At 41.4% G+C, this 20,467-nt stretch overlaps 1 protein-coding gene across 1 annotated transcript; it reads right to left on the bottom strand.

Moving 5' to 3' along the window:
- Positions 1 to 1,848: 1,848 nt before the first annotated feature.
- On the bottom strand, positions 1,849 to 19,341 carry LOC138949740 (cyclin-H-like). The gene is made up of 10 exons (XM_070321547.1): positions 19,174 to 19,341; positions 18,100 to 18,222; positions 17,109 to 17,182; positions 15,013 to 15,214; positions 11,959 to 12,066; positions 9,008 to 9,063; positions 6,609 to 6,673; positions 5,441 to 5,552; positions 3,919 to 3,994; positions 1,849 to 3,027 (listed from the first exon to the last, which is right to left on the bottom strand). Exons 1-10 carry the CDS (start codon positions 19,288 to 19,290, stop codon positions 2,992 to 2,994), a joined length of 969 nt encoding a protein of 322 aa, XP_070177648.1. The 5' UTR covers positions 19,291 to 19,341; the 3' UTR covers positions 1,849 to 2,991.
- Positions 19,342 to 20,467: the final 1,126 nt, after the last annotated feature.

Below are 20,467 nucleotides of genomic sequence, written 5' to 3'. Positions count from 1 at the left end.
GTATTCTCTTTCCCACTGCGTTTGTCTTGGCTGAAGTAACCTAAATTTAACCTGCTTCAGCACGATTGGACTCATAGGGTCCAAAATTAACAGACATTCTTTCTTCTTTATATGGTGTTTAACGTCGTTTTCAACCATACAAGGTTATTTAACAGACGTAATAGTTAGAGACTGAAATGGTAGTGCCTTTGCCTTTCTCTTTATGCGAAACGTAAAAGGAGAAACCTCAGCAGCTACTGACTAGTCTGTGGTTTCTAATTCTCCTTGTCAGCCATTGCTGACAAAAACCAGTCTGAGATATGATATTGATAAACAACAATCAGACCGAACAACGGAGAAAGAAAGAAACGCAAGCAAAAGCAAATAAATTAAAACGAGCTCACCCAAACTTGTGCATGAGAAGCAGGGACCTGTAGACGGGGTGAAACACTGTCCAGAAGACAGTAGGCTAAAAGCCTGCAGCGTAGTGTAAAAAGCGTCCGAGCTATCTGGTAGCTGAAGTAGGAGTGAATTTCCAGCACGGCGGCGGTCGAGTCACGCGTGATAGGTCACGTGACGGTATGACCTCGACTCTTGTATAGCTTGGGTTATAGGTCAATGCCGTTCTTTTTTAGGGGGTTGCTTCCCCTTTGGGGTGAAGCGTAGTTCAGTGTCCTAGCACTTTAACTGAAGTTAATGCTATCTATGTGAGTTGCGTAAGAATATGTAATTTAATGACAATTATAATGACATGTATAAGCAAAGAAAATTTAATAAACTGCATTCTGCATTTGCAGTTTGTTGAGTAGTAATTACTGTTGTTAATTTTGTCTTTGTTTTTGTTCTTCATATATGATGTAAACAGAAAAAAGTAATTAATCTGTCCGAGGTGCTAGCGGAGGACGTTTTTAATTATTTTCAAAACAAATCAAAGCAACTTTTATTAAGTGCTTAAAAAGAAAAGTTGTTTCAGAAGATTAGTACTGCGTTGTGTTAAAAAGGTTAATTGCTATCCCTAATTGTTTTTGATCTACCCTCGTGCATTTTTGAGTGATTCGGCCAAACACAGGTAAATTTCAACCACAAATGAGCCTCGATAACACTGACCTGAGTCTCTACTGTGCCCGGTGGAAGTGTTTTCACAACTGTCAAGTTGCGATTCACTGGGCCGCATACAATGTGCTAGCACACACACTCCCAACCGAATATATTATAATGTGACATTGAGCGTGGGGCTCTTTTCGGTATAAATGACGGGTTGTCCTCTTGATTTACGAAAGTTTACATGTACAGGGCTCAAACTGTAAAATCTGGACACAAGTGATTTTAACACAAGGCAGTACTTACAGTCTGTTTAAACACCTTTCCTTCTTCTTCTTCTGCGTTTGTGGGCTGAAACTCCCATGTACACTCGTGTTTTTGCACGAGTGGAATTTTACGTGTATGACCGTTTTTACCCTGCAATTAAGGCGGCCATATGCCGCTTTCGGAGGAAGCATGCTGGGTATTTTCGTGTTTCTATAACCCACCGAACTCTGACATGGATTACAGGATCTTTTCCGTGCGCACTTGGTCTTGTGCTTGCGTGTACACACAAAGGGGGATAAGCTGTCTGCACATAAGTTGACCTGGGAGATCGGAAAAATCTCCACAATTAACCCACCAGGCGGCCGCGGCCGGGATTCGAACCCTCGACCTTCCGATTAAGAGGCCGACGTTTTACCACCCCGCCACAGCGCCCGTCCTGTCTAAACACCTTTCCTTCTTGATCACTTTGTAAAAGTAAGATTTTTTTTAATAATTAAAAACGACCTCCGCCCCTCTCCTAGACTATACATATTCCACAATAGCCGCAAAAAGAACAGTATCTTGTCTTACTTCATATTTATTGAAGAACACAAGGCAAAATAGTTACATTTTGTGGGCTGAATTAGCCACTCTTACTTTAAGTTTTCAACAGTTGCTCAGACTTTCAAGTCCATCTCGCCTTTCAGCCATTACACACTTAATTCATGCTTGGAGCATTCATTTTCTCCTTCACTAAAGGACTTATTTGCACACATTCAGGCGAAATGTTCAGATCATTACACACCCACTCGCACACACAATGAGAGCTGGCATGCTTGCTTGACTTGCACACACACAATTACCCAAGGCCGCATACAATGTGCTAAGCACACACACACACACAAACACACACTCCCATAAACTCACAATCAACATACACACACACACACACAAAAGCAGCCGTCCCCTTGAAATATTAGAAGCCTAGCACAAGACTTGTAGCAGAAGTTCTCCATCATTCTGAGGCAGTGGTCAAAAAGTAACTCTGACAAGTCACTGTTGTCAAGAAAACTGAACACAAAATCTTCAGGATATTTTTTCAGTGGTATTGTGAATCTAAACCTGCCATCAAAAAAAGCAATGTTTGAGGGGCAAGTGTGGTCCAGTGAAGGACTTATGACGTCATAACCAAATATTGCTCAAATCCCCAAAAACCTTTTTTGAGCAGAAGAATGGCTTATATCTTCAAATACATATGTTTCTTACCAAAGCACTGCTGTTTAACATCTGGTCAATACCACTGAAATAAAAATCCGTAACTTTTTGTGTTCAGTGTATAATGTCACTATTTAGCAGTCTTTGACATCAAGCTTGGGAATGCATCCAGGGCTGAGGTGCCACCCAACCAGGCAAGAACAAACCGCGTTGAAACCACAAGTCACAATCTCAACAAATCCGACACTGCGGGTGGCTCCCGTTTGGGTGGTAACTTTCTCGTGCAGCTCAGCCCAGGCTACCTTCTCTAGCAACTAGCTGTGTAAAGCAACTTATACAAACATCTGCTGAGTCGCCACAAGATTGTTGCTTACAGAATAAGCACCATCATTCACAGAAATTAGTGTAAAGCCCTTCATGCTAACATCCGTGAGGCGCCACAGGACATTTGCTTAGAGAGTAAGCACCGTCATTCACAGAAAGGTCCACACTTTGTTGGAAGTCGTGAAGTCACTCTAGTAGCTCCTTGTCCAACCGTCTCGCCTCCTGGAGGGGAAAAAGAAAAGAAGAGTTTAGAGATATCACTGCATACATATGGAAATATTGCATACAGTGGGACCTGCCCTGGCGACCACCTCTGGAAACCCTTGACCCCCCCCCCCCCCTCCCGGTTCTGCCCCTGATATAATTCACCATTTTATAGCGACCACCTGTCAGTAAGGACAACCTTTAATCAGTCCCTTTGGTAATTGTTATGGACAAGTTTGATTGTACAGTGGAACCCCCATATTAAGACCCTAAAACTGAGCTTCATTTACTGATGTTATGAGAAGAAAATTTGAAAAAGCAAGGTTTTAAAAAGGAGGAAGTTTTCAAGGGGGGAGGGGGCTCCTGTGTCCTAGCAACACTGCGATTACAGTTTATTATACTTTGAATTCACTGGGGAATATACTCACAGTTTCCTGACAAAAATAACAATCCATTAGTTCTTTTCTTTCTCTTAATTGCAAAATTACTTTGGCGTTTTTAATGGAGATTTTTGTTGCGTTTTTGATGAAGCACATATCAAAAGGGAAAGAAGCACTCAGAAAACAGCCCAACAATGAGTGAGACCTAACCTCTCAAAAGCCAAAATAATGACAAACTATGGCTCGTTTCACTTAAAAATTGTTCTCCTTTCTCCTGCTTCAGGCAGTAGACAACGGCTCACACATGACACTGCCATGGCTTGTTTTCTGCTGTCAGTGTTTCTTGACCTCTGTCACTTGAATTTATAAAAAATAAAAAAATAGACCTTACTTGTTTCTGATTACAATTCTCAAGGACCGCAAGATGTAGGACTGTTATACCAAACAAAGAATCCAATGTCACAAACAAAATGACAAACTGATCCCTTCGCAATTCCCAAAGCAAACATTCAATGAAAATAATTCAGACCTCATTCCGTCGCGCCCGTTTGTGACTCCTCAAGTCTTCGTCGTCGTCAAGCAGCTCCGCCATCTTGGCTTTGTACCTGCACAGGTGTACATGTTGTACAGGTTAAAGTTCAGTAACGCACAAGAGAAAAAACTACAGGCTAATTCAACTTTCTAAAACTCTGCTAAACTAAAAGTTAGCGGTACAACAACAACAAAAGAAAAAAAAAGACGGCTTGGGTCGTGTACGACCCATACTCTGCAAAGAGACGGCAAAACGTTTATCCCTATTCGGATGGCGTGGGTCGTGTACGACCCATACTTTTTACATTGAAACCTTCTTTGGAAAGTATGGGTTGTACACGACCCACATCATCCGGACTGTGTAGTGGCAAAGCATGATCCGGTAAAGGTTAAGTACAAAACACAAAAAACCTGTAAAGTTAGAAACAAAAATATAAACAATAAAAACACCATTAACAGCTTATGCTCTCAAATATGTATACCTGACAAAATGAAAAGATGTGCTTTGGTCGTACAATTCTCAGCGAGCCCGACCATTATGGTGACAACAAGGAAAATAAACCCACGCTCTCTCTATGCTACAAAGGCCTGGAAGTTTGAACAATAGTTTGAATTTTGTTAAAATCATACCTTAGACCTAATTAAAAGAAGTCATGTCCTTTTTTTAGCCAAATACTTGTTTTTAGATAAAAGGCCAAAATAATTAAAGTCGGTAAGTGGATAACTTATTTTGTTTTGACCGGCACGGTTGGCCTAGTGGTAAGGCGGCCGGGTCATACCTAAGACTTTAAAATTGGCAATCTAGTGGCTGCTCCGCCTGGCGTCTGGCATTATGGGGTTAGTGCTAGAACTGGTTGGTCCGGTGTCAGAATAATGTGACTGGGTGAGACATGAAGCCTGTGCTGCGACTTCTGTCTTGTGTGTGGCGCACGTTATATGTCAAAGCAGCACCGCCCTGATATGGCCCTTCGTGGTCGGCTGGGCGTTAAGCAAACAAAACAAAAAAAAATTGTTTTGTTTTGTGGGTAAGTGGGCTTTTTTTTCCCCAGAAAGATTTTGTATGGGTCAGAACTCAGTTGTGTCCCCTGGATTTGGAAGAAGAGTACCTTCCTTTGTGAAGTATGCAAATCAAGTTTCTTTGCAGGGTCAAAATTCAAATTGAGTGTCGGTAAAAGGTCAAAATTCAAATCGAGTTTCTTTGCAGAGTCAAAATTCAAACATAGTTTCTTTAAAGGTCAAAATTAAAACAGTTTCTTTGCAGGGTCACAATTCAAATCGAGTTTCTTTGCAGGGTCAAAATTCATACAGAGTTTCTTTAAAGGTCAAAATTCAAACAGAGTTTCTTTGCAGGGTCACAATTCAAATCGAGAGTCAGCCTTGATGGGTTTTTTTTAACACCTACTAGACATCGAAAACAACTGACAAACAAACAAAATCATTCAGGTTACACACTTCCAAGAGTCCAGGATAGCTGATTTTTTTCTATGGAGACCATTAATTTTGGGTGTTTTGAAACTCACACTTCACTGTCGGGATTGTTCTCCTGGTTGCGACATCTCTCCAGCTTTTTCTGAATCTGTCCCACCAGCTCTCTGTTCAGCTCCTTGTCGCGTTTCAGCATGTGTTTGATTCCTGAAAAACACGCTGATAGAAAACACCTTGCAAATTGTGATCACAGATCACCCCTTTCTGCATGTGTTTGATTCCTGCAAAACATGCTGATAGAAAACACCTTGCAAATTGTGATCACAGATCACCCCTTTCTGCATGTGTTTGATTCCTGCAAAACATGGTGATAGAAAACACCTTGCAAATTGTGATCACAGATCACCCCTTTCTGCATGTGTTTGATTCCTGCAAAACATGCTGATAGAAAACACCTTGCAAATTGTGATCACAGATCACCCCTTTCTGCATGTGTTTGATTCCTGCAAAACACGCTGATAGAAAACACCTTGCAAATTGTGATCACAGATCACCCCTTTCTGCATGTGTTTGATTCCTGCAAAACATGCTGATAGAAAACACCTTGCAAATTGTGATCACAGATCACCCCTTTCTGCATGTGTTTGATTCCTGCAAAACATGGTGATAGAAAACACATTGCACATTGTGATCACAGATTCCCCTTTGTCATGTTTCTGCATGTTTGATTCCTGAAAAACACGTTGATAAAAAACACCTTGCATATTGTGATCACAGATCACCCCTTTGTCTGGTGTCTGATTCCTGCAAAACAATAGGAATCACAAGAAATGTAGAGAAGTTACGTCCCTTCCCTATAGTAGCAATGGAGCTTACGTGACTGCTGCGTCCTTCCTGTGTGCACGAGATGTCTGTTGTTATTTGCTCTGTGATTCCTGTCATGACTCACCTTTGGTTGATGAGCGTAATGATGGAAGGTGTGATGCTTATGTATACCCCCCCCCCCCCCTCCCTCCTTTGCCATTTAGGCAGCCATACTCTGTTTACAGCAAGCGGCTGGGATTTGAACCACACGGAAGGCCGACATCTTAACCACCGGGCCATTGCGGCCGTCTACCTGTGTATCCAGAAGCTTGACATTCCCGAACTCATGCACGTCTTTATGTACAGGCTTGTGCTTTTCGACAGATCTTTACTGTTGAAGATAGGGGAAAAAGGGAGAGAACCCAAAAGTGATCCACACCAAACACAGAACAGACTCACTTTTCAGCTGGTAAATACACCGCTGCACATCCTCCAGTCCAGTCATCAGCACTTCCGTCACATATCTGAAACAAACAAACGTACAGCACTTCTGTCACATATCTGAAACAAACAAACATACAGCACTTCTGTCACATATCTGAAACAAACAAACATACAGCACTTCTGTCACATATCTGAAACAAACAAACATACAGCACTTCTGTCACATATCTGAAACAAACAAACATACAGCACTTCCGTCACATATCTGAAACAAACAAACATACAGCACTTCCGTCACATATCTGAAACAAACAAACATACAGCACTTCAGTCACATATCTGAAACAAACAAACGTACAGCACTTCTGTCACATATCTGAAACAAACAAACATACAGCATTTCTGTCACATATCTGAAACAAACATACAGCACTTCTGTCACATATCTGAAACAAACAAACATACAGCACTTCTGTAACATATCTGAAACAAACAAACGCACAGCACTTCTGTCACATATCTGAAACAAACAAACGCACAGCACTTCTGTCACATATCTGAAACAAACAAACGCACAGCACTTCTGTCACATATCTGAAACAAACAAACGCACAGCACTTCTGTCACATATCTGAAACAAACAAACGCACAGCACTTCTGTCACATATCTGAAACAAACAAACGCACAGCACTTCTGTCACATATCTGAAACAAACAAACGCACAGCACTTCTGTCACATATCTGAAACAAACAAACGCACAGCACTTCTGTCACATATCTGAAACAAACAAACATACAGCACTTCTGTCACATATCTGAAACAAACAAACATACAGCACTTCTGTCACATATCTGAAACAAACAAACGCACAGCACTTCTGTCACATATCTGAAACAAACAAACATACAGCACTTCTGTCACATATCTGAAACAAACAAACGTACAGCACTTCTGTCACATATCTGAAACAAACAAACATACAGCACTTCCGTCACATATCTGAAACAAACAAACATACAGCACTTCCGTCACATATCTGAAACAAACAAACATACAGCACTTCTGTCACATATCTGAAACAAACAAACATACAGCACTTCCGTCACATATCTGAAACAAACAAACATACAGCACTTCTGTCACATATCTGAAACAAACAAACATACAGCACTTCCGTCACATATCTGAAACAAACAAACATACAGCATTTCTGTCACATATCTGAAACAAACAAACGCACAGCACTTCTGTCACATATCTGAAACAAACAAACGCACAGCACTTCTGTCACATATCTGAAACAAACAAACGCACAGCACTTCTGTCACATATCTGAAACAAACAAACGCACAGCACTTCTGTCACATATCTGAAACAAACAAACGCAAAGCACTTCTGTCACATATCTGAAACAAACAAACATACAGCACTTCTGTCACATATCTGAAACAAACAAACATACAGCACTTCTGTCACATATCTGAAACAAACAAACGCACAGCACTTCTGTCACATATCTGAAACAAACAAACGCACAGCACTTCTGTCACATATCTGAAACAAACAAACGTACAGCACTTCTGTCACATATCTGAAACAAACAAACATACAGCACTTCCGTCACATATCTGAAACAAACAAACATACAGCACTTCCGTCACATATCTGAAACAAACAAACATACAGCACTTCTGTCACATATCTGAAACAAACAAACATACAGCACTTCCGTCACATATCTGAAACAAACAAACATACAGCACTTCTGTCACATATCTGAAACAAACAAACATACAGCACTTCTGTCACATATCTGAAACAAACAAACATACAGCACTTCTGTCACATATCTGAAACAAACAAAAGGTAAAGAGTTGTCATAAACGTTTGCTGAAATTTACAGCGTCAAGAAAACATATATCACAGGTGTGTCCTCTGCTGAGTGTTCTTCTGTAGGCAATGAACTTTTTTTTTTTCATTTTGATTATATTATTATCCCAGTGCTGGCGAATTCAGGTCGCTTTCTTCTAACTCAAAGCTTGCACCAACACTGAAGTGGCATCACCCCAGTGTGTGTGTTTAGGTGTTATCAGCCAACTTCCACTTCCGGCAGAAAGGCCGAGGTCTTTGTAGGACCCCGTGACCCACCATAATAGACCATTTTTGGAAATAACTCAGTCACAATTTGCAAGGATTGTGGAAGCTATGCGCCCCGCCATCCATCCCTGCAAGTCGTGGATTGTCCTAAAGAGAAGCTGGTGAAAATGGCTGAAAATCACACAACTTGCACGCTTGATGCTGAAATGTCGAACTCTAACAGAAGTAAAAAAAACTAACACTGACCACAATCACTTCTGTCTGAACTCTTCAACAACTGATATGATGCCCTTCTGGATGTATTGACACACATACCTGTCCATGTTAATCATTTCCTTGCCGGCACTGTACAGTATTCCTGACAAGGCAATCTGCAACAAAAATACAATAACATCATTTAACTGTTAATAGACAAACAGTGGTGTTGGGAAGTCTCCCTCAGTAATTATCTTCTTTTGCATTGGTTTAGCAAGAAAAAAAACAAATTTTAACTCATATAGTCATATGTACAAACTCACTGACTCTTTATCTGTTATATTCTGTACAGTAGTATTTGTTTCATTTTCATAACTGACTATCTGTTATATTCTGTACAGTAGTATTTATTTCATTTTCATAACTCACTGACTCTTTATCTGTTATATTCTGTACAGTAGTATTTGTTTCATTTTCATAACTGACTCTTTATCTGTTATATTCTGTACAGTAGTATTTGTTTCATTTTCATAACTCACTCTATCTGTTATATTCTGTACAGTAGTATTTGTTTCATTTTCATAACTGACTCTTTATCTGTTATATTCTGTACAGTAGTATTTCATGGGTGAAACTGATCAGAATTGAAAATAAGGAAAATGAGGCCGGGGTCCAGGGGCCGCCCAGGCCCTAGTGGGGTGTAGGGGCAACGCCCCGCTAGGGGGCCCAGCCCCCCGGAAGAAAACGAAAAATCAGGCTTTTAAGGGTAAAAGTAGGCCTATCCTGGTATATCAAACACACAAATTTGCACATTAAACAATGTAACAAATGCCAAGCTGTAGTCCGATAATTCGCGCGCCCAGTGAAACAAAGACTCAGCGATGTCCGGTCACTGTGTTAGGAGAAATACGGATCGGATCGCCGGCGAAATTTTTTTTTTTAAATTTTATTTAATTTTTTTAATTTTTTTTAAAGATTTTCAAAATAAGGAATTCCTTATTTGACCAATTTCATTTGGCAGATTTCCGCCCTGAGGCGGAAGAGTTTCACCCATGGTATTTGTTTCATTTTCATAACAAACACAATGTTCAGTGCCTGTTGTACATGCATGCAGCATCACAAGATAAATATGTTACAGTGAACCCCCCCCCCTTTTTTTTAAATTTATTTAATAGGCCCTAAAAAGAAGGGAATCTTAAAATGGAGGTAGACTTACAGAGATAATGAACAGGAAATCTGACAAATCCAGGTAAAAGTTCTTCTTCTTCTTCTTCTACGTTCCCGGCCATAGGTAAAAGTTCAAAGGGGGAAGTCTTAAATTGAGGGGCTTAAAAGGGGGGTTCAACTGTATATATATTAACAGCTATCGTGTTTTCAGCGTAGCGAGAGGGTCCGATATTTTGATGAGAACAAGTATGATACGCTGATTCGAAGACAAAGCATATTATACTTGTTTGACCGCGGGTCTGCTGGAATGTGTTTGTTATTGCGAACATGAAAGAATATTCGCAAACTTCCTGCGGAATATGGCCCGATGATCGGAATAGGGCTGTGTGAGTCTTTCAAATCACAACCCCCAAATCCCCCCACATGTCTATCAAAATAGCAATATATATACCGTAAAGTACCTTGTAAGCGCCCACCCCCCCTGTGCACCAATTCCGACCCAAAGTAGGGGGTGGGCGCTTACTAGGTACTACACCCTATGCACGAGCAGTTTTCAGTAAGAAATGTGATCTTTGATCACTTCGTAATCATATCTTCTTTCTTTTTTCGTCTTCCATTGTTTTTCTTGTTCGTATTGTCATTAGAAGAGCTTGGGGAGACAAATGTCGTCGCATCCTTTTCTTGTCTGCAGAGGTGCCGCTGTCGGCCGCACTGTGTCTCTGTTTCCCTTGAACAAGGGGTACGTCTTCTGGATATGGGCAGCAGTCTATTTTACTTGGCCAAATACTGTTTTCAGCAGAGAGAGAGAGAGAGAGAGAGAGAGAGAGAGAGAGAGAGAGAGAGAGAGAGAGAGATCACAGAGAGAGAGAGAGAGAAATCAGAGAGAAAGATCAGAGAGAGAGAGAGAGAGATCAGAGAGAGAGAGAGAGCTTCTTCTTTTCCTTTACGGCCTGGTGACGTAACGGGGTATCGCGATTCTCTCGCCATTCTCGTATCCATTTTCTATCTACCCCAAACTCACTTGCTGTTTGCAACACATTTCCATTGGCGTTATTATCCAAATAGTCAAGAGCTGACAGCTTAAATGCAACGGTGTACGATTTGATCCGCGGCATCTTGTAATCATTGACTTGCAGGCGTTTGATAGGGTTTGCAAGAAAGGGAAATCATTCACAAAACTAGCAGATCAAGTGCGGAATTTTTATTTCCCCCGATTTCAATGGTGTAAAATGGGGGGTGGGCGCTTACAAGGTACTATACCCTATGCACGGTTTTGGACTAAAAGTGGGGGGTGGGCGCTTACTCGATACTGGGCGCTTACAAGGTACTTTACGGTATATGCAAACCTTTGGCATAAAAAAAATGCGTTAAAGTACTTACGCATAAGTGAAGAAACATTGGAATGATAATTTTGCCTGTTTAAAATTACGTCACCAGCGACGAATACGTCACTACAAGATCGGTATACCCTTGACCTAATAACTTTGAAATTCGCACCTGTACATTTGTTTTGATTACAATCAAAACGACAGTAGATCTAAGCTTGAAAGGAAATTTTATCTTTGAAATATTTGCTTTGTGATTCGTAACTGAAATAACCATGGTATTGTGTTGCTTAGTAATTGATACATGAATTGGCGTCTCGCAGAATTACACGCCCCTGAGGAAGGCCTGGCAACAGGTCAAATATTTGGGCTGCCACTTGAAATTCTTTTTTTGGTTTTTCTTTTCCTTGATGTTGACACTTTCAGCAAAACATACAAAACTAAATATCAACAGATTTAAAAACTCTGAGCAATACTTCTCAATCATTCAAAGACAACAACAAAAAGAAAAAAAAGAAACTAGAAAATACAAAATGAAAAGAAAGTACGAGACTTGCAGTGAAGTTGAAGCCAACCAACCTGAGATGGAGAGAATATCAACACAATGTCTGACAGCAGACACCTGTCGATGTATTCCTCGGCGTTCTTTCGTAGCCTCTCTGGGTTTTCCAACTCTTTGAATCTTGTCTGAAACAAAATAAAACAAATTCAATAGATGATGCATTCATCACAACCATTTAACCCCTTGACTGCCTTAAGACGGGTATACCCGTCATGTGCCTGTGCAGCCGCAGCACCCACGTGACGGGTAAACCCGTCATCACAGTTCCGGGATTTTCCAGAAATGCTACGTCACTGCTGACACACAAATACCAGCCAATGATTATGATCCTTTCTTCGAGCAAGCAAAACAGCCACCTGCGTTTGATCCACAGGCACCGGAAGATGCGCCGGACAGATTTTTCAAAAGTTCATATTTGAACATCATTATAAGCCAAACTAACTATCATTTCCATGTTTAGACACTAAAAACAGATTCTTGGTTCAATTTCCTTTAAAAATAACATAGGTTTTACTTACCTACCTACTGCCAGTTTGGAGCTAGAATTTTTTGTGAATTATTACACCCCGAACTCCAAAATTCCTGGCAATCAGGAATGCACATAAGTAAGTTTTGATTGGCAGCGAAAGGGTTAAGCAACAACAACAAAAATAAAAATAATAATTTTTTTAGGACCAAAAAACGCACTTTGAAGAAAATGTCCTGACCTTCCAAGCGTTCCATATCAAAATCGGTTAAATTTTCTACACAAATATGATAACATTTAGTGACTTAGTTTTTAATATTCATTTGTTCAGATCAAAAGCACACAACCTAATCAAAGCAAAAGTTTGTCAATGACATTGACAACAATAAAAACGTTGCTCCCATACAAATACCATCTCCACTAATGCGTCAATATATTGACACCTATCTTGACACCTTCCTTACTCCCATATACACGTTTGGTAAAGAGCGACAAGTCTGCCCAGGCTTTTACATGAAACAGGTTCTTCTTCGTCGTCTTCTTCGTCATCTACTTCGTCATCTTCTTCTTCTTCTTCTTCTTTTTCTTCTTCTTCTTCGTCATCTTCTTCTTCTTCTTCTTCTTCTTCTTCTTCTTCTTCTTCTTCTTCTTCTTCTTCTTCTTCTTCTTCTTCTTCTTCTTCTTCTTCTTCTTCTTCTTCTTGTCATCTTCTTCTTCTTCTTCTTCTTCTTCTTCTTCTTCTTCTTCTTCTTCTTCTTCTTCTTCATCTTCTTCTTCTTCTTCTTCTTCTTCTTCTTCTTCTTCTTCTTCTTCTTCTTCTTCTTCTTCTTCTTCTTCTTCTTCTTCTTCTTCTTCTTCTTCTTCTTCTTCTTCTTCTTCTTCTTCTTCTTCTTCTTCGTCATCTTCTTCTTCTTCTTCTTCTTCTTCTTCTTCTTCTTCTTCTTCGTCATCTTCTTCTTCTTCTTCTTCTTCTTCTTCTTCTTCTTCTTCTTCTTCTTCTTCTTCTTCTTCTTCTTCTTTGTTCATAGGCTTAGACTCCCACATTCACTCATGGTTTTAGCACGAGTGGATTTTTACGTGTATGACCGTTTTTTACCCCGCCATTCAGGCAGCATACGCCGATTTCGGGGGAAGCATGCTGGGTATTTTTGTGTTTCTATGACCCACTGAACTCTGACATGGATTACAGGATCTTTTCAATGCTCACTTGGTCTTGCGCTTGCGTGTACACACGAAGGGGGTTAAAGTCACAAGCAGGTCTGCACATAAGTTGACCTGGGAGATCGGAAAAATCTCCACTCTTAACCCACCAGACGGCAGCGACAGGGATTCAAACTCACGACCTCCCAAAATTAGGAGGCTGACGTCTTACCACCACGCCACTGCGCCCGTCAGACAGGTTCAATGCCTCCATTTGGAGCCTGATTGGTTACTTTATAAAGCGGACATTTCTGTTGAAATAATTTTGTAACTCACATCTGTTTGACCTGCAAAACTAGGGAAAAAGGTGGCCGAGTGGTAAAGTGCACTTGCCTCGGAAGCGAGAGGTTGCGAGTTGGTCGACCCTGGGTCGGGGCGTAAGCAATTTTCTTCCCCCTTTCCTAGCCCAGGTGGTTGGTTCAAGTGCTAGTCTTTCGGATGAGACGAAAAACCGAGGTCCCTTCGTGTACACAACATTGGGGTGTGCACGTTAAAGATCCCACGATTGACAAAAGGGTCTTTCCTGGCAAAAATGTATAGGCATAGATAAAAAAAAATGTCCACCAAATACCCGTGTGACTTGGAATAATAGGCCGTGAAAAGTAAATATTCGCCGTAATGGCTTGAGATTTACTGGCCGATGTGAATGCGTGATATATTGTGTAAAAAATTCCATCTCACACGGCAGAAATTAATATGTAAAGTGCTTAGAGAACGTCAAGCGCAATATAAATCTCCCATATAAATAAACTAATGGGGCAAACAAAATAAAAAATCAAATTCTGCACAGGAAGTAGTGAGACTTTTAATCTTTTGATGTGTGCAAGTGGAGAATTGCTCTTACTCGATGTAAAAACTTGGACACACCCGAGGCAGCTTACACGATTATTTACACAGGATGAAAGATTTCTACAAAATTCACCTTGATGCCAATAACAAATCCCTACCCATGTAAAAGCCTGGAAAGACCCAAGGCGGTTTACACGAGCATGTACACAGGTAGAAAGATAACTGCACAATATTCACCTTGATCTCCCTTCCAATGTAAAAGTTTGAACAGATCCAAGGGGGTTTGTAATTTCTCTTTTAGAGATGAATAAAGATTATTGTATTGTATTGTATTGTTTACACAACATTTTACACAGGGATGAAGATGTTTCTAAAAAAATTCACCTTGATGTCAATAACAAAAAAATCAGCTCCTGTGTGAACGCTTCAACAGATCCGAGGTGGTTTACATGAATACTTACACAAGAGAGATTAGCTACATCCATCTCAAAGACACTCACCTTGATGTCAATAACAAAAAAATCAGCTCCTGTGTGAACGCTTCAACAGATCCGAGGTGGTTTACATGAATACTTACACAAGAGAGATTAGCTACATCCATCTCAAAGACACTCACCTTGATGTCGATAAGAAGCCCCTCCATGGCTCTGAAAGGATTGTGAACGGTCAGGTGGTATCGTAGTTTGCACATGAGGAGGAGTTCAAAGGTCAAGATGGTGTCGGCAAACTTCTCGCGGTTGCCCTTCAGGTTGCTGACGAACTGACCAATGGGAACGTAGAACTCTTCCACCTTGCACGCCAGGTAAACCACCGTCAACCTGAAATAAAACACAACATTAGACGTCAAGCTGACGAACTGACCAATGGGAACGTAGAACTCTTCCACCTTGCAGGCCTGAAATAAAACACAACATTAGACGGACAATGGTAAAGTCTAGTGGAAGATCTCGAGTTCTTCTTCTTTCTTCATGGACTGAAACTCCAACAATATTTTATGTGTATGAGACTATGACTGCTTTTACGCCGCCATTAAGGCAACCTTACGCCGCTTTTGGGGAAAGTATGCTGTGTATTTTTGAGTTTCTATAACCCACAAAACTCACGAAGGCGAATAAGGCACCAGGTGGTCTGCACAGAAGTTGACCTGGGAGATCAGAAAAATCTCCACCCATAACCCACCAGGCGCATCCGGGATTCGAACCTTTCCGCATGGGAGGCTGGCGTCTTATCCACTAAGCAACTGGGCCCGTTTGTATAAGGTTCAAACCCTGGCCGTGTCTGGAGGGTTAAGCATGGAGATTTTCCTGTTGTCCCAGGTCAACTAATGTGCAGACCTGCTGAGGAAGTTTATGCCAAGGACTACCTTAAACTTCAATTATCGAAACTTGTTTGGCAATTTCGGCACATTTGTTGAAGAAAACAAATCTTATCCCAGCGCCTTCAATTAAAGGCACAGTACTCAGTAGGCCTCCCGTAAACCATCACAGATACTGTCAGGCTTTTACACACAGTACAAACACCCTTCCATTTGAACACTCACCGCTTTTGAACATCCTAGGTGCCCCACATAAAGAGCGAGCAATTTTCAAAGAATTTGTTTTTGCGTGGTTTATCTTGCGTGATGTTCTCAAGCTGTGAGTTTTTAAATGAAAGAGTGTTTGAGATGTGTGTAAAAACCTGACAGTATATGTGATGGTTTACGGGAGGCTTACTGTGCCTTTAAACCCCTCCTGCCAAATTCTTGTAAATGAAAGTACAAATGTTTTACATTTCTTTTTGGATGGGATAAAGGAAATGTACTGTACCAATATTTCCTGGTTTGTACATTCTCACGTAAATTCCAAACCTGAAAGTGCCATAAATCCAAAGACTGCGGATCTACATCCACAACAGTGACTCCCATCTTTTTATGCACTCCCCCCTCTCTCTCCACCCCCTCTCTCCACCCCCTCTCTCTCTCTCTCTCTCTCTCTCTCTCTCTCTCTCTCTCTCTCTCTCTCTCTCTCTCTCTCTCTCTCTCTCTCTCTCTCTCTCTCTCTCTCTCTCTCTCTCTCTCTCTCTCTCATGCAAAACTAAACCGGCACGGTTAGCCTAGTGGTAAGGCGTCCGCCCCGTGATCGGGAGGTCGTGGGTTCGACCCCCGGCCGGGTCAAACCTAAGACTTTAAAATTGGCAATCTAGTGGCTGCTCCGCCTGGCGTCTGGCATTATGGGGTTAGTGCTAGGACTGGTTGGTCCGGTGTCAGAATAAGGGTGAGACATGAAGCCTGTGCTGCGACTTCTGTCTTGTGTGTGGCGCACGTTATATGTCAAAGCAGCACCGCCCTGATATGGCCCCCCGTGATCGGCTGGGCGTTAAGCAAACAAACAAAAATGCAAAACTAAATTCATGCATTAGATGTCAAAAAGTAAAGAAATTTAGAGTTTCCACTTCCCCAACCAACTAAACCTCCTGGCACTAATACGTTTTCTAAATAACCCTGAAAAAAGAAGCTCCATTTGCAGGCTGCAAAATGGAACTGGAAGCTACCTTTTTTCTAAGGGACACAACTGGCATAAGTTAATGTGGCCAATGAAAATTACTTTCTCAGTCTTTGTAGAAAACAAATCACTGCACTAGGTAACAAACTAAAAAATTACGCTATGTTTACCTATTTTTAAAATTTCATTTGACCTTAATATCATCGAAAACAATGTATTATTTTAGCCTTACATGATGTCCTTGGGATGGTAGTCCATGGGAGAGTTGTTGACCCAGAATCGCCTGAAGAACGCCAGTGAGGTGCCCTGCACACACAGCAAGTCGCCTTGAAGGAGCGATAGCACAAGTTCCATAAAAAAATCTACAAGCACTCTACAATTCCAATGCCAAAATAAAGTTAAAACAAGAGGCGAAGCCATCAAGGCTCACGTAAGAAATCGACAAACAGTAACACAAACTCAATCACACACACACACACACACACATACACACACGCACAAACACACACACACACACACACAGAAAGAGCATAGGTGAAACTGTGCAAGAAAGCGAGACACTAGATCTAGATCTGTCTGTCTGCATACTGTAGCCTACTTACAAGGACACGACTGCCAACTAGTCTCGGCGCGCTCAAAATAATAATGACCGAGACTGTCAGTACTTCCTTCGCGTGACGTCTAACCCTCTTACGTCATAATGTGACGTCAATGTAATGTGACGTCTTCAAATGTTAGAGTTTCTACCACAGACATACACACGCACAGACGCACGCACGCACGCACGCACGCACAGACAGACAAAGTTACGATCGCATAGGCTACACTTACGTGAGCCAACTAAACAAACAAACAACAAATTATTAGAGAATACTACATGGCTTCCCATGTGATACCAATTTTACACGAGTTGTGTTTTTAAATATTGAACTGCGAGCGAAAGCAAGCTTTTCAATATTTGAAAACACGAGTGAAGAAGAAAAAATGTGCCATTGACAGAAAATGTCATTCAACTTGATTGATGTGTGGGTCCTTGATCTGCTTGAACTAGATAACAGTTAACACCTACTGTATCAAGGTCTATTAGTATTACTTGCACACATGTGGGGCGAGTATTGAGAGTCACTGGGAGGTCTGGAGGGCACATGCCTTGGATGTCAAACAACAGACCCCAAATTACACACACAAATTACACACACATGCAGAAAATGATGACAAATTACCAGGATGCATTTTGGGAAAGGCGGCTGGAACTTGTTGCAGAACTCTTTGAGGATGATCTCGTACTGCCGCAACAGAAGGCGCTCCTCTTCGTAGGTCAGGAAGTACGACGCCCGCTCTTCCTCCTGCACATGGTCGCGAGGGTGTCATTTAATTGCAGGTACCATTTACCTTATATTGCCGGTTCTCGAGCCCATGGGCTCTGTAACCCTTGCCGGTTCGCGGGCCACTCCAATCTGAGGTTGAAGAGATCGACCTGGGGGGATTTGGGGGACTTACATTTATGAAACTATTCATTGTATCCAAGTTTGTGATTACTGTTCAGACGCTTGCGCTGCAATGCCGATTATAGTTTATACAAAGCAGATCTTGAGTCATTATCATTCAGTTTACATTCAAGATATGAGCATGTGTTCTTGAACCATCTAGCAAAGGGATTTTTGTGTGTTGTTAATTTCCATACTTGCAAGGCACTTGCACACATCAGTATTGGCGTTAACCGATAATTATCGGTATTTTACCGGTTGAAATGAGAAAATACCGGAAAATAATTGGCTGCCGGTAGAACCTACCGGTTGATTTTTAGAACTACCGGGTTTTTTCGCTGGTAAAACAACAAAACCAGTACTCTGAATTGGACTCTTACCGTGGTTCCAATGACCAGCCTACCTTTTTTTCTGGATAGTTTTCATCATCAAAGTTTGTGTACCAGTTTGAAAAAATATTAGCGCCATCACTGACACATACGAACGCTTGTTTAGTGCAGAGAAAGATACGTAGAGGGTAGACATTTTGAACAGAAACACATGTCCTATTGGACATGTGTGTACCAAGTGATCAAATCAAATACCACTATTTCTCACGAGGAATTGATCCTGCATAGGGGACAGGACCTGGTAAACGCCAACACCCTCCTTTATACACAAAAAAGATGCATAACTTGATAAGGGGGGCGGGCGCTTACAAGGTACTGAGCAATATGTTTACAGATTTCCGCAGGGGTGTTGATACCTTGCAGTAGCAAGTGCAGAAGTAGAATCAAATGTTGCTTTTACCCCCTCATTTGCTTCACTCACCGGTACGTTTCTTCCATGGGCTTTAATGAAATTTTGATTAGCTTCGATGCGAAGTTGTTTCAGCTCTGTTTCGCCAGAAAAGGTCCAGTATTTCAGCTGTGTACTGGATGCGAACATCTTGCCTTGCGAGCTGCAATATTTACCGGAAGAGTTACTTTCCTTTCTGAACCAATTTGCAAGTATGAGAATATCTTCAATGTATTACACTTTTCGGCATGTATCGATCCCCTGTTACATTTTGTTCGTGCCTTTTGACAAAAGTTTATGAGTGTGTGCGTCGTTCTGTGCGCTTACGTGTACTAAAGGCTATGTTAACGCTCGTCGTCAAAAAATATATTCGCAAACGGTTCGAGAATTATTCCCAAGTCGGTAGCGAATAAAATATCCGTGTTGAAGATATGAAGCCACTGAGTTACATTCAGCCCATACCAACAGTTTATTTGTCCATGTTTGTTTTTCCTGAAACACAATAAAAAGGGAAGACTAGGATTAATCAGGAAGAGGGGGCTGAAGATGTGAAGGAATTGGGTGATGGGAAGTCGGAAGACTGGACGATACCGGTGCACGCGATTTGAGATTGGCCCCTGTGGTCACATATATTAGCCCCTAGCCCTCGGCCTCGTTGATCTTGTATAAACTCCACACTGAACAAAAAACACCCTTCGATAGTACTGATGAGCGACCTTGGGTACCTTACATTCATGGGGCCAAATTTATCCAACCAATTCTCATTCAAGGGACGTATAACCACTCGGTATACGTTTTCGAAGAAATCGAATTTTGGGGTGTCACGAAATTTTCTTTCGCCGAAATATTTTTTCTTCAGTCCCCACCAACACGTTTCACTCATTTTTGTAAAAAAAAACCCTGATGGCTCAGATTCACCAGATTGCTCCATTTTCCTTGATTTTTGTCAAAAGATTTCCGGGGGGGGGGGGGGGGCATGCCCCCGGACCCCTCTAGGAGCCGGCCTTTGTCTTCTAAGTGTCGGTTTTGCAAAGTAGTTGGGTAATTTGCTGGCTCAGGTTGCATCAGATCGCCCATTTGTCCTTGGTTTGATCCGAATTTGTCTTCTTAAATTTACTTTTTGCAAGGTGTATTGAGGGGGAGTTTCTTGGCTCAGATTGCACCATTTTTCTTGTTTTTAATCAACATTTTCCGGGGGGGGGGGGGGGGGCATGCCCCTAGGAGGTTTGAACGCTTTGCGCCCTCAGCTAAACGCTTCGTGTCGTCGAATTGTCCCTAAAAGTAATTTGGAAACCCCCCCTTAAATAAAAATGATGTGATCCACCCC

Source organism: Littorina saxatilis, linkage group LG16 (genome assembly GCF_037325665.1).
Source record: "Littorina saxatilis isolate snail1 linkage group LG16, US_GU_Lsax_2.0, whole genome shotgun sequence".
NCBI classification, from domain to species: Eukaryota; Metazoa; Mollusca; class Gastropoda; order Littorinimorpha; family Littorinidae; genus Littorina; species Littorina saxatilis.
The sequence above is the reverse complement of the archived record's forward strand: the minus strand, read 5'-3'. Positions and strand labels throughout refer to the sequence as shown.